Source organism: Mytilus galloprovincialis, chromosome 2 (genome assembly GCF_965363235.1).
Source record: "Mytilus galloprovincialis chromosome 2, xbMytGall1.hap1.1, whole genome shotgun sequence".
Taxonomy (NCBI): domain Eukaryota; kingdom Metazoa; phylum Mollusca; class Bivalvia; order Mytilida; family Mytilidae; genus Mytilus; species Mytilus galloprovincialis.
This window is the reverse complement of record NC_134839.1, coordinates 85,766,167-85,780,605: the sequence shown is the minus strand read 5'-3', so window position 1 is coordinate 85,780,605 and position 14,439 is coordinate 85,766,167. Positions and strand designations below refer to the sequence as shown.

The following is a 14,439-nucleotide window of genomic DNA, read 5'->3' as shown; positions in this document are numbered from 1 at the left end:
TAAGCCATTCAGAGCGTTCTCCATCTCATGGTGTTTAGATAGCAAAAATAACAACTATTATACCTCCTTATAGAGAGGACAATTATTTTTCGCGTTTCATTTCATGGTGTAAAGATCGCAAGAACCACAACTATTATACCTCCTTAAAGAGGACAACTATTGTTCGCGTTAATCTACATGTAAACTACGATTATACTACTTTAATAATATATAGAGACTCTCTGTATTCTGTCAGGGACTTTCTATGTTAGTATAGAAAGTCCCTGATTCTGTCTACTGTTTTCTTTGAAATGTTTACTATTTAAGGGGTCATACCACTTGCATATATATTAAAATAAGTGAAACATGCTTAACTTCATCTGAAACTACCTCGATCAAAAACTTTAACCTGAAGCGGGACTGACGGACGACCGACCGAACGAACGCACGGATGCACAGACTAGATGGGGCATAACAATTTATTGTTGAAAGTGAAAATAGTGATTTGGCAAAAATGAAAGTAAGCCGTAGAGATTTAGAGCAGGCATGCAGGGCCTTTTTCGGGGCGTCGGGATTTGGGGATTGATCCTTACGGGATCCGGGAATATATTTTTCGATTTCGGGATTTCGGGATATGAATTTCTTTAAATTCTGCATCTCGGGATTTCGGGATCAGGACCCCTCCGACCACCCCTCAAATTAGCCTTAGTCGGTCTTAGTCATTTATACAAGATTCATATCCTACCATTGGCATGTTAGTAAGACTCTCAAAAGAAAAAAGCACTGATGGATTGTCCTTGAAGCATATTTTATTAGACTTATAATGGACTATATATAAGCAGTTACATTTATTTGATGTTTGAAACGGTGTAAATTTTTAATTTGATTTGACTTTTACCAAAAGAAGCATTGTAGCAAAAGAGACGAATAATTGTGGTCTGAGGCCAGAAACACGAAAATAATTGAATTTAACAGAAAGGAAACAAATATCGGACTTTGGAAAAAGGGAGAGGGCTTTTGATACCTTTTATGAAATTCTTCATACATAATATCTTTTTAAAAAATAATTCTACAACAGTTCACAAGCTGTATGTGCCCGCGATTTCGCGGGTGTGTTCTAGTATACAATAAAAGTAAGCGATATACAATGTACTACTCTTTTGCTCAAGAAGGCGTCACTTTGGATTTTTGTTTGCTATTTTTGTTCGTTTTCCAAAAGAGGTGTGGTCACAGTCTGTGCAGTTTATCAAAATTAATCAAAATATTGTCCGTTACTTTTGCAGGCGATTTTGGTAATCATACACATATAGTTTGAATACCAGCTTCGTGATCCATTTGTGTGGATCAAAACCTCAGTTTTGATAAAATCATTAAAAGTTTGATAGAACCTGTGACATAATATGTTAGTTAGTATACTATTATAGTATACTATTCCCAGACAGCATGCCATAGTGTGGTTAGAAATGTAATCATAGCGTTAATTGTTAGAACCCGTAAGAGTGCAACCTGTATTGTGACCTGTAATGTAAAGGTTGGGCTTTTTGTAAATTTCCTGTCTCAGCTTTGAAATAAATGCAAACACCACGGGGAATTCAAACTCCCAATTTCGGTGACTTCACTCGCTCACTGCAAACCATCAATACCGCTCAGATGCGGATCCACTCATTTTTTTTTATAAAAATGGGGTTAAAATATGTCACCATTCTAAAGTCAATCAGAATCAGAGCCAAACAAAATTATAATTCATTGTAGTATATACATTTATGCAGAGAGATGTTGAAGACGAAATCCATTTCAGTTTTGATTCAATCCCATATGATGGTTATAAACTGAGACTAGTTATAAACGGCAATAGTAAGCAACTCTATTTTGTGAGAAATTAAAACTGAAAAGTTAATAAGAACTTCAGGTGAAAACTAATTGGATAGGCTGTTAAGCAATGATCGAAGGTATTATAAACATCATGTATATGATTCATAAACTTTTAAAACAACTGTCAAAACAAAGAGATGCACTATTAGTTCACGGTGAACAACTAACTTAATCTGAGACTACTATAACACTGTTATAGTAGTCTCAGACTTAATTAACAGGCAGTGTCCCCCTTTATTATATTTCTCAGTATTATTGTGTGAATTTTTTATGTTCCAGGTGGAATCCTTATTGCTGGGTTGTAATCCTTCTTACTATACAAATCCTTGGTTTTATTCACCAGGTTTTTTTTACCTTAATAAGTGACTGTGTATGTATGTCAATGTTTTAATAAACTCAATCATTTCAGTCAATCCCGAAACATAAAAATTTCACACAAAAATAGAAATATAATAAAGGGGGTTTGTATTTGTCTCTGCTTTATGTATTCATTCCTATTACATGGTCAATAAACTCAATATGACAATCGTGAAACTTTTGCACTTTACAATAAGGCTCGCACAAAAATCAGCTGATATATGTAAACAAAGAAGCACATGTCAGATTCTAAATTTAGAAACAAAATAAAAATGACGAATCAACTGAATAAATGAAGTCACGTGACTATTGCGTATACACTTAACAGCTGCATGCTGATAATTTTTGCTCTTACTGTGATTGTTGACGTGAAATCAATAACAATGATTGATATTAATTGAAATGTGAATGTTTTTTGCACAAACATTGATTATAGATCTGTTTGAATTCACCCGTCAATCGTTGATAAGGTTTGTATCCATGTTTTTCTGAAAGTGACAGAATAAATAATTTTGTCAGCGAACAAAAAACTGTGACAATATGACATCTGCTGAAAGTTCAAGTGGTCTTGATGACACTGGAAATGAATAGAAACTGTACTATTTATTTTCAAATTACTAAAAGCGCTTAACATGTTGACTGCCATTTATTCATGACATGATAATTGATATTCAGGCAAAAAAGGGGGGGGGGGGGAGAATTCATTACAAAATGTAGAATAGGCAGATATATATTCTTCCCTTTTCACTTTATCATGTAGTTAATTCGGCACCTGATATAGTTATTTCGTCACCCTCTCTAAACAGATGCCAATGTGAGACGCATGTCTGAGTTGAGCAAGTTAAACACTGGTTTTTCTCTTTTTTACAAAATCTAGGCACGCTTGATTTTTAGGCACCCACCAATGTGGCTGCAGAAGCCTTGTCCGTCAATACGTCTGTCCATCCGTGCATAACGTTCAGTCTACGTCTGTATGTCTTAAATTTGGTTTCCATTCTCTAACTTTAATAGTATGTATGTATGTATGTATGTACTGGTAAATGCCTCCGATATCCGAAGAACCCCTCGAAAGCTGCGAGGGTACAGTGGCATCCATGTACACTCCCTAACGGGATTAATGGAGATGTGTCACTAACGTATATTTATACGACAATTATTTTTACAAGGACAACCAATCCCCACCCAATTCAACACAAAGGGAGTGCTAGGACACCGGGAAGTCTGTTATTGTAGTTTGCCTCAACCAAATGTTATGAAAATTATATACAATACATTTACCACATTGAAATTTGGGTTGTCAACTTTTACTGTTCTAGAGTTGTGCCTGTTAATACAAATGGAAAAACTGCTGAATTTTTCGTTTCTGTTCTCCAACTTAAGTTAGCCTCAACCAAATGTTATGAGCTAGACTTATACACAAAACTTAATTATTACCACAAAACATAGATCAAGTACAAATTTAGGTAGCATCACTGATGAGTCTTTTGTAGACGAAATGTGTGTCTGGCGTATTTAATTGTAAGCTTGGTACCTTTGATAACTATTTACAGTTCTTTAGTTATGTCCCATTAGGCCGTAGTTTTTTTATTTTTAGTTTTACGAACCCTCCTACCCTAATTTTTGCCAAATAGGAAAAAAAATAAAATTAAAAATGTTGATTTTTATTTTTTTTTTTCTCCTCCGACCCAGTGTTTTTCATGCAAAAAAAAATAAATTTTAGTTCATAACTGCATGAAAGAATCTAAATTTATGCTCTTGGTGATTTAGTAAGTTGTTGCACATTGATTTTCAATTCAAACCTTGTCAAGAAAAAAAAATAGTTGTTACACTAGTAGAAAATCTCCTGGTGAAATAAAAAAAAATTTTTTTTGATATTGACCGTTGGTATTAAAAAAAAAAATCAGCAGCAGCAGTTTTTTTTTTTTTTTTTTTTTTTTCGTCCTCCTACCCATTGGTTTTGTCAAAAAATTTCGTAAAACTAAAAATATAATAACTATGGCCTTATAAATTCATATGATATGCAAGTAGGGGCATCATCTCTGTCCCATGGACACATCCCCCATTTATTTAATACAGCCCTAACAGGGTCTCTTTATAAAGGTCAGTTACAGATAAATGATTGCCAATGAGACAACTGTCCACAAGAGACCAAAATGACACAGAAATTAACAACTGTAGGTCACCATACGACCTTCAACAATGAGCAAAGCCCATACAGCACAGTCTGCTATAAATGGCCCCGAAATGACAATGTAAAACTATTCAAACGAGAAAACTAACGGCCTCATTGATATAAAAAATATGAATGAAAAACAAATATGTAACACATAAACAAACGACAACCACTGAATTACTGGCTCCTGACTTGGGACAGGCACATACATACATAATGTGGCAGGGTTAAACATGTTAGTGGGATCCCACCCCTCCCCTTAACTTGAGACAGTGGCAGGGGTGTGGAAATGCTATGCCAGACTCGCCCGACTCGTACATTTGAACAACCAGACAAGTAATTATTTTTGTCTCGGTTGCACGTGGACAAGTAAAAAAAATATACAAGACAAAGTTCAAATCCAACAAAAATATAGAATTAATTCCAAAACGTATAAAGATGTTTATTTTATGTAAAGAAACCAATAGTCAACGAGTTAAAACATCAATGTCCAGTACGATAAATATTACATAATACATAAAGAGTTATGAGTCGAGTAGAAAAGCTAAAACGCAGATGGAGAAGAACACGTATTTTGAAAAAAGATTTGGAAGCGAGAATTTCAGACCGTGTATATTAGATTGCCCTGACTATCTTGGATGGAAATTCGTAAAATAAATAATTTGTTATCTTATCTATAGAAGACAGGTCAGCATCATTTGTTGTCAAAGTGGTAAATAGAAGAGATGATTGAATTGCCCTTCAAGACAATTATGAAAGAAAAAAAAACGTGTGTCAGTTGAGAAAAACACCAAAACTTCACCATGTTCACTAACTTTCCTCTTAATTTAGTTTACTGGCTACAATTTTTATACAAAAACTGCTGTAAAATCGTCCTCTGCATGTTATCTCATTGGTTGGTTTGCTGTTAGGTTTCTGTCCCATTGATGTTAACCCATTTCCTACTTTCCTAAAGTTTTACGCAATATAAACAAATGGATTTCATTTGTTTGTGATGCAAAAAAGTGCTAAGAATCATATCTTAGCTAACAATGAAATACTTCAATATTTATTGCGACCATCAGGGCTAGTAACTTTTTTTCCAGACAAGTAAATTTTACAGTTTTACTTGCCCAGGCACAAGTGCTCACAACAAACATTTCCACACCCCTGAGTGGTATAACATATGTTTGTGTCTACAGTTGCATTGCATTATTGTAGCTTTGGACTTATTAGTTTTTTAACAGACTTTGGTCAATCCTGCAATGGCACAATTCAAGAAAAAACTGGACAAAACAGTAAATATGAGAAACCGCTAAAAACAACGATCACTCAAATACAGGCCCTGACTTGGGATAGGCACATACAGAATGTGGTAGTGTTAAACTTGTTTGCTGACGCCAAATCCTCTACCTAACCTGGTACAGTAGTTTTTTGCAGTACACATAAGAACAAACTATTACCAGTTGAAATGGGCTGATCTTATCAGATCTACACAGAGCAAAAACATCTAATGATAAACAGACATGTCATAACAGCATATCAAAACATCCCACAACAAAAACACACAAACTCATCAAGTCTATTTACAAAGCTGCTTTAGCAGAAATACATCTAACAAAAACAGAGTGGAATCACTGGGTACTTACATGTATACATCCCCAAAACAAGAAAAAAACTAAGTTAAGGTCTGAAAGTACTCACACTTACTGACAGCTAGTTCAAAGCCAATAACAAATGATAAAAAAATCATGTATCCAAAAATAAAATATCAATCAGTACACATTCAGCATACAACAGATTTAGAGTAAAGGCATCATTTAAAGTCAGAGCAAAACATAACCTTGTGCAATGCCAAGGTAAGGTAAAGACAGATTGGAGTACTGTCATTACTGTGAAAGTGTATATGTGTAAAACAATCAGATTAAATATGGTTTCAATTTCCTGATAACAAAATCAATATTCATGCCAAAAAAAACAATACTCAAAGATCTAATTCTGTATTTTTTCCTCTTCTGAGGCAACACTTTCAAGCTTAACCCTCTCCTCTTATTTTATTTTTGACTAATTTACTTTCATACTCATAAGAACTGTTGTGATATTTTGCAGATTAAGAACTTTACTAAGAATGAGATGGGATTTGTTCACCAGTATAGATTGTTATTGTGGAAAAACTTTACATTAAAAAAGAGAAGTCCAGTAAGTTACTTTAATATACACACAAACATATATCAATGACAAATAACTGTAAATTCAGACATTTTTGCATGTGATTATTTTGTGATTATTCTTGCAATTAGTTGTCCAAGAATTAAAAAAAAGGTTTGATTAGTTATTGTGATTTTACATTGTTTTAGAAAGCATTGCATTATACTATGCTATCAAAATTTAAGTTGTTACTTTTGTGAAACCTATTCCTTTGAATTTTTGTATTAGTAAACACATTACAAAAATATATATGAATTTACTGTGTTTAATAGTGAAATTTTTAAGCTGACATGTTTTAGAGAAAGTAGGTTTAATGTTATCAGCTTATTATATGTGAGCTTAAAGTTATGACTATATGGTCATATCTGACCTGCAACCTAGGTTTGGCAGGCAACTTTGTGATCTGACATTTTTAGAAATGTTCAGACATTGTCAGAACTGAATAATTTTATTAAAAATGACCTGTTGACTTAAAGGGGCACTAGCTGTCAAATTCATGGTCACCGATTTGACTCAAATTCTCATAATTGATTTATAACAATGTAAAACATTTATCCAAACTATCAAAAGTCTAAAATAAACAGTTTACAGAGCATGGGGTAGATAATATATAGGTTCGTTTCGTGTGTATTTTAGTCCAGACGCCATCTAATTACCTATCGATTTGACCTCAGATGACCATATAAGCGATGTAAACAAAAATAAGATATGAATAGATTAAACCAACACGTGCAATTGGATTTTTATAGGTCTGTTTGATTTTATTTTATAGATTAAAAATAGATGTTTCTCATTGTTTTAACCGTATAAGAATGATTTTATGTGCATCGAATTAGTGATCAAATGTTTTACTGTAGTTTCACTTACATTGTTGACATTCTTTTTCTTTAAATAACCAGTACACGTACAATGCATGTGTTGTCAATCTCTAGCTAGGGGTTAAATTGAAGTTCACATGAATACTGATTTAAAGAGGTCGACTCATTCACTTGCAAGTGAATTACTTATTATCAGTGTTTCTTAGCGAAATTTGACGAAATTGAACCTTTTTGGCTGCAAAAAGTGAATTGTTATTTCACTATTTCACTTTCATTATTGATTGAACAGAAAAAAATCAAACTTCAGATTTTTTATATATCTCGTAGCTAGTGCCCCTTTAAGACAATTTTAAAACTTGACTTGGAGCCCCAAAATTGTACATTTTGTTGTACCTTTGATTTTTGCCATGAAAACTACCTGGTGTTTTTTAGATGCTAGCAACTTCTTATAAACCAATCCATGATTGGAGAAAGTGACTACAGGACATGTTAATACAGTGCAAACAAACAAACACAAGATGAAAATCAGTAATACAAAATACCTTTACAATACAGCTGTTACAATATATACAATTGTATTTCAGAAAGTTTGACAAAGCAAGTATGTTGGTAGATTTTCAATTGCAGAATATTCCTAATATTCTAATTTACTCTACCCCTAATCTAAGAGTTGGGACTACGTTGCATTCACCTTAGCCCTCCCTCTATCGAACAAATATTTCAGTTTACATTTTCAGTTACAAAAATGTGCTACTTAAAACAATGACTTCATGTTTGGTCGTAGCTTGATAGTGATAAGCTGTACCATGTGAGCATTTTTTTTGACCTGTCAATTACCAATTTCCTGTTGACAGATGAATGAACTTAAAACTTTAAATCACACTTTTCTCAAGTATAGTACATATATTTGTTTAGGGGCCAGCTGAAGGACGCCTCCCGGTGCAAGAGTTTCTCGTTGCATTGAAGACCTGTTGGTGACCTTCTGCTGTTGTCTGCTCTGTGGTCGGGTTGTTGTCTCTTTGGCACATTCCCCATTTCCATTCTTAATTTTACATGTACTTAACAGAATAACTTAATATTAAGTCATGAGCTTGAGGTTTTATGCAACTTCTTGTGTGCAAAAATTAAGGTTAAGGTACTGAAGTCAGGAGCTTGGCAGTGATGAGTTGTAATGTGTGTGCTTCTAGGGTCTGCTAAGACACTTACTCCCTGTTTTCCAATACCGGAACTCTGAATTACAAAATTAGGTATGCTATGCATTACAATGTGTACTTTCTTGTTTTTTTTGTAATAAAAAAATAAACCACACTTCAAATCCATGAATACAGTGTTATCACTGTATGTATGTATAGAACAGTAAATATACTGGGAAGACCTTTCTACATGTTTGCTCATGATAAAAATTTATGTTTTATAAATATGGGAGACATTTTTGCAAGTTTACTCTTGTTGGTAGTTTAAATATTGTTGGTGATAACATGACTGAAGATAAAATAAGTATTTCTATGAATTGTTAATAAGTAAGATTGACCCACTTTTGTTTGAATCAGAATCAGCTGACACAAAAAAGTTCAGTGTACTGGTGACAGCTTGATTATGGGAAATTGCTCCCTGATAGGATGTGATTATTATTCTTTTGTATTTAATTGTAAAATGAGCAATTACAGAAGTACATATGAGTTTGCGACATATGACTTTTATTCCAGTTGAATTTTATTTATAGACTGTGTTCATCATGACTTACATTAATAAACTCCATGTACTTTTAGATTTCAGGCAGATATACATGTATATCAGGCTGATTTTTAATAGGTCTTGATAAATTTTAAGATTTTAATGTTCATATTGATTTTAATTAGCGGGAGACTCCCTCTCAAACGGGAGGATTGGCAGGATTGCTTGGGGTTCTTTGATATGATGAATTTAACCATGTATTTAGATTTTGGATTGTAGGCCCTGTTATCACACTGGTCCACATTTCGGTCCAAAGGGCCCAAAATTAAACATTGTTTGATTTCATCAAAATTAAATTTAAATTCTTGGGTTTCTTTGATATGCTTAATCTAACCATTTATTTAGATTTTGGATATTTGACCATAAAAGGTAAATGTCCAATTTCAAAATTTTATTTTGGAAATAAGTTCTTACACCACATTCATTCTGTGTCCGAAACTATCATGACCATGTTATGTCAGATATTTAATCACAATCCAAATTCAGTGCTGTGTCAAGCTTGAATGTAGTGTCCCTACTTGCCCCAGCTATTCAAAGTTCAACCTCTGCTGGTGTATCAGGATGTGACCATGCAGTGGAGCATTTTATTCAATAAGCAACAACAAAAAAAGCATGCAGTGAGATTCAAATCTATTTTATTTGAGAATTGAATGCTTCTTTATGTAACTTCATTGGGGTGTTAAAGCGTTGACTGAAGTACATTTTGTATGAAGAGCGGAAGCTCTTCATTCTAAATATGTGTGCACGGTCAATGCTTTTACAACCCTATGAAGTTGCAAAAAGAAGCATTCAATACTTATTTTTATCAAGTTTTTATTTTATTTACTTGTGGTACCTAGTTTCATCATAAATGATAAATTTTATTGTGTAATGAAGTTGATTAAGGAATAAAGCGAGATTGCAGTTGGCCAATCAGAGTAACGTATTATAATGAAACATACATCTAATGTAATTATTCAAATTTAAAGTTAAATTACAAGACATAGGATTCCTTTAATTTTTATATGACCGCAAATTTTTTTTTGGGATCATATAATGGTATGATGTCGTCGTTGTTGTCCGCCTCATCTGCATATTTCAAAGACACATTAGTTGTCAGACTATAACTATAGTTTAAATCAATAGATCTTTATTAAATTTTTTAAAAGGTTCAATACCACAACAGGAAGGTTGAGATCGATTTTGGGGATGATGGTCTGAACCGTTTAGGATTAGGGACCCAAAAGGGGTCTAAAACAAGCAGTTTTCTAGTTTAAGGATAATAACTTGTGTTTAAGTATTTCAATTGCTCTCAAATTGTACCACAATGTTTAAAACCACAAGTAGAAGGTTTGGATTCATTTATGGGGTTATGGGTCCAAAGTTTAGGAATTAAGGGCCAAAAACAAGCATTTTTCTAGTTTCAAGACAATAACTTGTGTGTAATTGTATGGATCTCTCTAGAATTGTACCACAATGTTCCATATAACAAAGGGGAGGCTGGGATTAAGTTTTGGATTAATTGCCCAAAATATGTAGGAATTAAGGGCAAAAAAGGGTCAAGAAGAAGCATGTTTCTAGTTTCCAAACAAGAACTGGTGTTTAAGTATATGGATCTCTCTGAAATTGTACTACACAGTTCCATACTACAAAGGAAAGGATGGGATTGAGTTTAAGAGTTATTGCTTAAAGGGGGGGGGTCAATAAGTTGGGGGGGGGATTTTTGTTTACAATTTTTTTAAGGGATTCCTTTTTTTTTTCAAAATTTTTCAAGTTTCATATTTTGAAAAGTTTCAAGAAATCTTCAATTGCACATTATTGTGCAATAGATTTGTTAGATCTTTGACCACATTTATTTTGTCCAAAATTTGATCACAATCTAAATTCAGACAATATCAAGCTTGAATATTGTGACCAAATTTGCCCCAACCGTTCAGGGTTCAACCACTGCGGTCGTATAAAGCTGAGCCCTGCGGAGCATCTGGTTATTTATAGTATAAACTATAAATATAACTAAGTGGTGAACATCAGGATGGCTTATTACAGGTATATGATATGTTGTTTGCTCAGTGTTGAAGGCCATACGGTAACCTATTGTTGCTTTCATCTACATCATTTGGTCTGTGGTGGATAGTTTTCTCATTGACAATCAAACCAAATCTTCCTATTTTTATATGTACAGTGCTGTACTGTGCTGTTCATTTTCTTTGAGTGTACGTATAGCAGAGATTTAATAATGAATTAAAATAAACACCATCTAACTGGTTTTATTTTGCACAATAAATTGATTATCAATATTAGGTCATTAAATATTTTTAATTGATTCCTTTTATCATGTTATGTCTTGGACCAGACATTGATTTGTAAAAGTACATTACATAATGCCATAGTAACAACATTGTACATATAGCTGGCTGTATTGACATTTTAACAAACTGCTATTCATTTAATACACTTTTAATTACACTTCCATAATAGAATTAATAGAAATCTTTAAGGCAGGCAAATATATCTATATATGTTCATGTTAGTTCTATATATAGTCTAAACAAGAAATATCTGAACTTGTCACTTTCATTGTTCAGCAGGGAATCAGGGTTTAACAGAGCAGATGTCTGAACGAAGTCACAGACATTCAGTAATAAATCAATGATTTGAATTCTAGTTGATACAAGTTTACTGAAAGGTCAACATCACACTTACTTCAATGTTAAAGTTATTTTCAGCAGTTAAAAGGACACATTCACTGTTTTTGACATGATCCGAATCAAAACATGAATGAGTATAACTGACCCATAGATTTATTTTAATGATGTTAGTGGGGATTCCCATGGGTGAATATTCTAGTTTACCATCCACCAGATCACAAAAAGAAACCTAAAGTAATATATCTTGATGCTAAGGTGTCTTTATTTTGACTTGAGGTTCATAACTCTATGATTTATACGTTTTATGATTAGTAACATTTTATACAAAAATTAACATTTTATACAGAAATTGATGAATGCATTTTACTTTAATATACTTTATCCTTGATTGGGAACCCCACCCCCTACACATTTAAATTGGCTGGATCCACCCCTGGACAACTATTTTATGTCCTGCCTCCTAGGCCATGGTCAGTTGATTTTGAACTAGTTTTCTGCCGAAGTTAGTTTGTTTTAACAAAATCTGACAATATACAACAGTATTTTCTAGTAAGTTTAATTAATGTCTGTACATCTCAGTATGTCAACTTATTCCAGGTCCTACCGACTAGTTCATGGTCCAGTTACTTCAAATTAATTACAAGTAGCAATGTTGCTGTCCCTCAGATTGGCTTTTTCTGAATTTTATGCAGACATGCAAGACATACCTCTGTGTCAACAGTTTATTTTGTCTTGTGCTGTGCATATACTGCATGTTTTGTGCCATGGATTGATATCCCATTAGCCTCACTTTTCTATAATATCATACTATAGAATCAAATAGTTCTCATTTAAATCAGTGGACATATGAGGGGCCTGATGGGTTATTTTCGTTCTTCATGATTGGCACATTTTGGCTATCGTGATCCGTTTTTCTGCAGATTCTTTTTTTTTTATATATGTTTTCGAGATTTGTAATCATGGAAATTTATTTTCTGTGAATCGTGATGAGACCCCCCCCCATCAGGCCCCTCACATATGGGGAAGACCTTAATGCATGTTCACTCTAACATGATAAAAAATATGTTTTAAAGATAGGCAAAAAAAAATTTTCAAGTTTACTCTTGTTGGTACGGTAGTTTAAATACTGTTGGTGATAACATGACTGAAGATAAAATAAGACTATTTCTATAAAATGTTAATAAGTTAGATTGACCTTCATTTGTTTGATTCAGAATCAGCTGACACAAAAAAGTTCAGTGTACTGGTGACAGCTTGATTATGGGAAATTGCTCCCTGATAAGATGATAAAAAGTGATTATTAACATAAGTTTGATGTTTATTTCATGAATAGGATGAATTTTTATTGATTAGAAGTCGAAAGATCAACTGAAAAATTATAACCTTGAAAGGAACATTAGCTGAAAAAATTCATTACCTGCCAATTGACTTTAACTTTTTAATTTGATTTAAAGAATACAAAAATATTTCCCAGAAATACACAAGTAAGGTAAAAAACAATATGCATTGCATGTAAATGTAATAACATTTTAACATTAAATAAGTCTTTTAGGACTAGAAGTCATCTAATTACATGTACCAATAAAGATGACATCTGAAGACTGCAGATTGTCCTGTGACCTGATATACACATAAATATGAATTGAAAGATAGAAAGACAGACAGACAAGCACAGTATGATGATGATTTTACTAGATATGTTTGGTTTCAAGACATTAAAAAAAGATGTGAACAAAAAATATTTCTTTTCTTTGTTTACAACATATAAATTTCTTCCTGAAAAAAATGAGTACTGTAAATTCATAAATTATTGAGTGAATTTAAAAAAATTGAGATTAATTATTGCTATTTCAGGGTAATCTGCTGCTCATACATTTATATGTAGATATCAGAATGCCAGTTCTTATTATTGCAAAAATCACAGAGTTGCATTATTTGCAATAATAAAAACTTTGCAATAATTTTTGATTTTTTAGTACATAAACTCATTCTTTTCAGTAACAACATGCAGGAAAAAGAATTCATTTGTTAGAAAATGTTACAGCTGGCAGTTCTGCTTATAATTAATTTTACCAATTTGATTTATTTTCAGTTTGTTTTGTTGTTTGAAGTATGCATTCCATTAGTATTGTTTTTAATCCTCCTGTTAATCAGAGAGCGACAACCACCAGTTCCAGTCAGAACAGGTAAGGAACAAGATACACATTCAAATTGATGGTTCATTTAACATTATTAAAAGGAAAACACTCTGTCCTGCCATATATTATTAGTATAGAAACTCATATCTATGACATAACATACATTGTTTCAGATCATTGTTTTTGTCAAATCTAAATGAAAACAATAAGGAGATGTGAAATGATTGTCAATGAGACAACCATTTACCAGAGACGAAAGGAAGTTGATAGAAACATTTACAGTTCATCTTACAGCCTTCAACAATGAGCAAAACCTGTAACATTTTGTTCATAATGAATTGTGGGAAAATTCAAGCTTGAAAATCAATGGCCTGATTTATGCAACAAAATATAAATAAAAAATCAAATATTGCAGACAACAACCATAAACAATAATAGCAATGAATAGAATTACTGGTATTTAACCTGGGTCAAGCATATAAAGATTAAAGAATGTGATTGGGTTACAAATGTCTGTAAGCACTCAATCCTCGCCTAACCTTGGTCAGTGGTGT

The 14,439-nt window shown here is 32.9% G+C and overlaps 1 protein-coding gene across 2 annotated transcripts in view; it reads left to right on the top strand.

Moving 5' to 3' along the window:
- LOC143064688 (ATP-binding cassette sub-family A member 2-like) overlaps positions 1-14,439 on the top strand; it is a 78,214-nt gene that overhangs the window by 1,044 nt on the left and 62,731 nt on the right. The window contains exons 1-3 of one of the 2 annotated variants that reach the window (XM_076237710.1): positions 2,533-2,678; positions 6,470-6,559; positions 13,840-13,933. In XM_076237710.1, the coding sequence (XP_076093825.1) occupies positions 6,494-6,559; positions 13,840-13,933 (160 nt within the window). In that variant the 5' untranslated portion in view covers positions 2,533-2,678; positions 6,470-6,493. Of the gene's footprint in view, positions 1-2,532; positions 2,679-6,469; positions 6,560-13,839; positions 13,934-14,439 lie in introns of those variants that run through there. The other variant, XM_076237709.1, reaches the window with a different exon arrangement.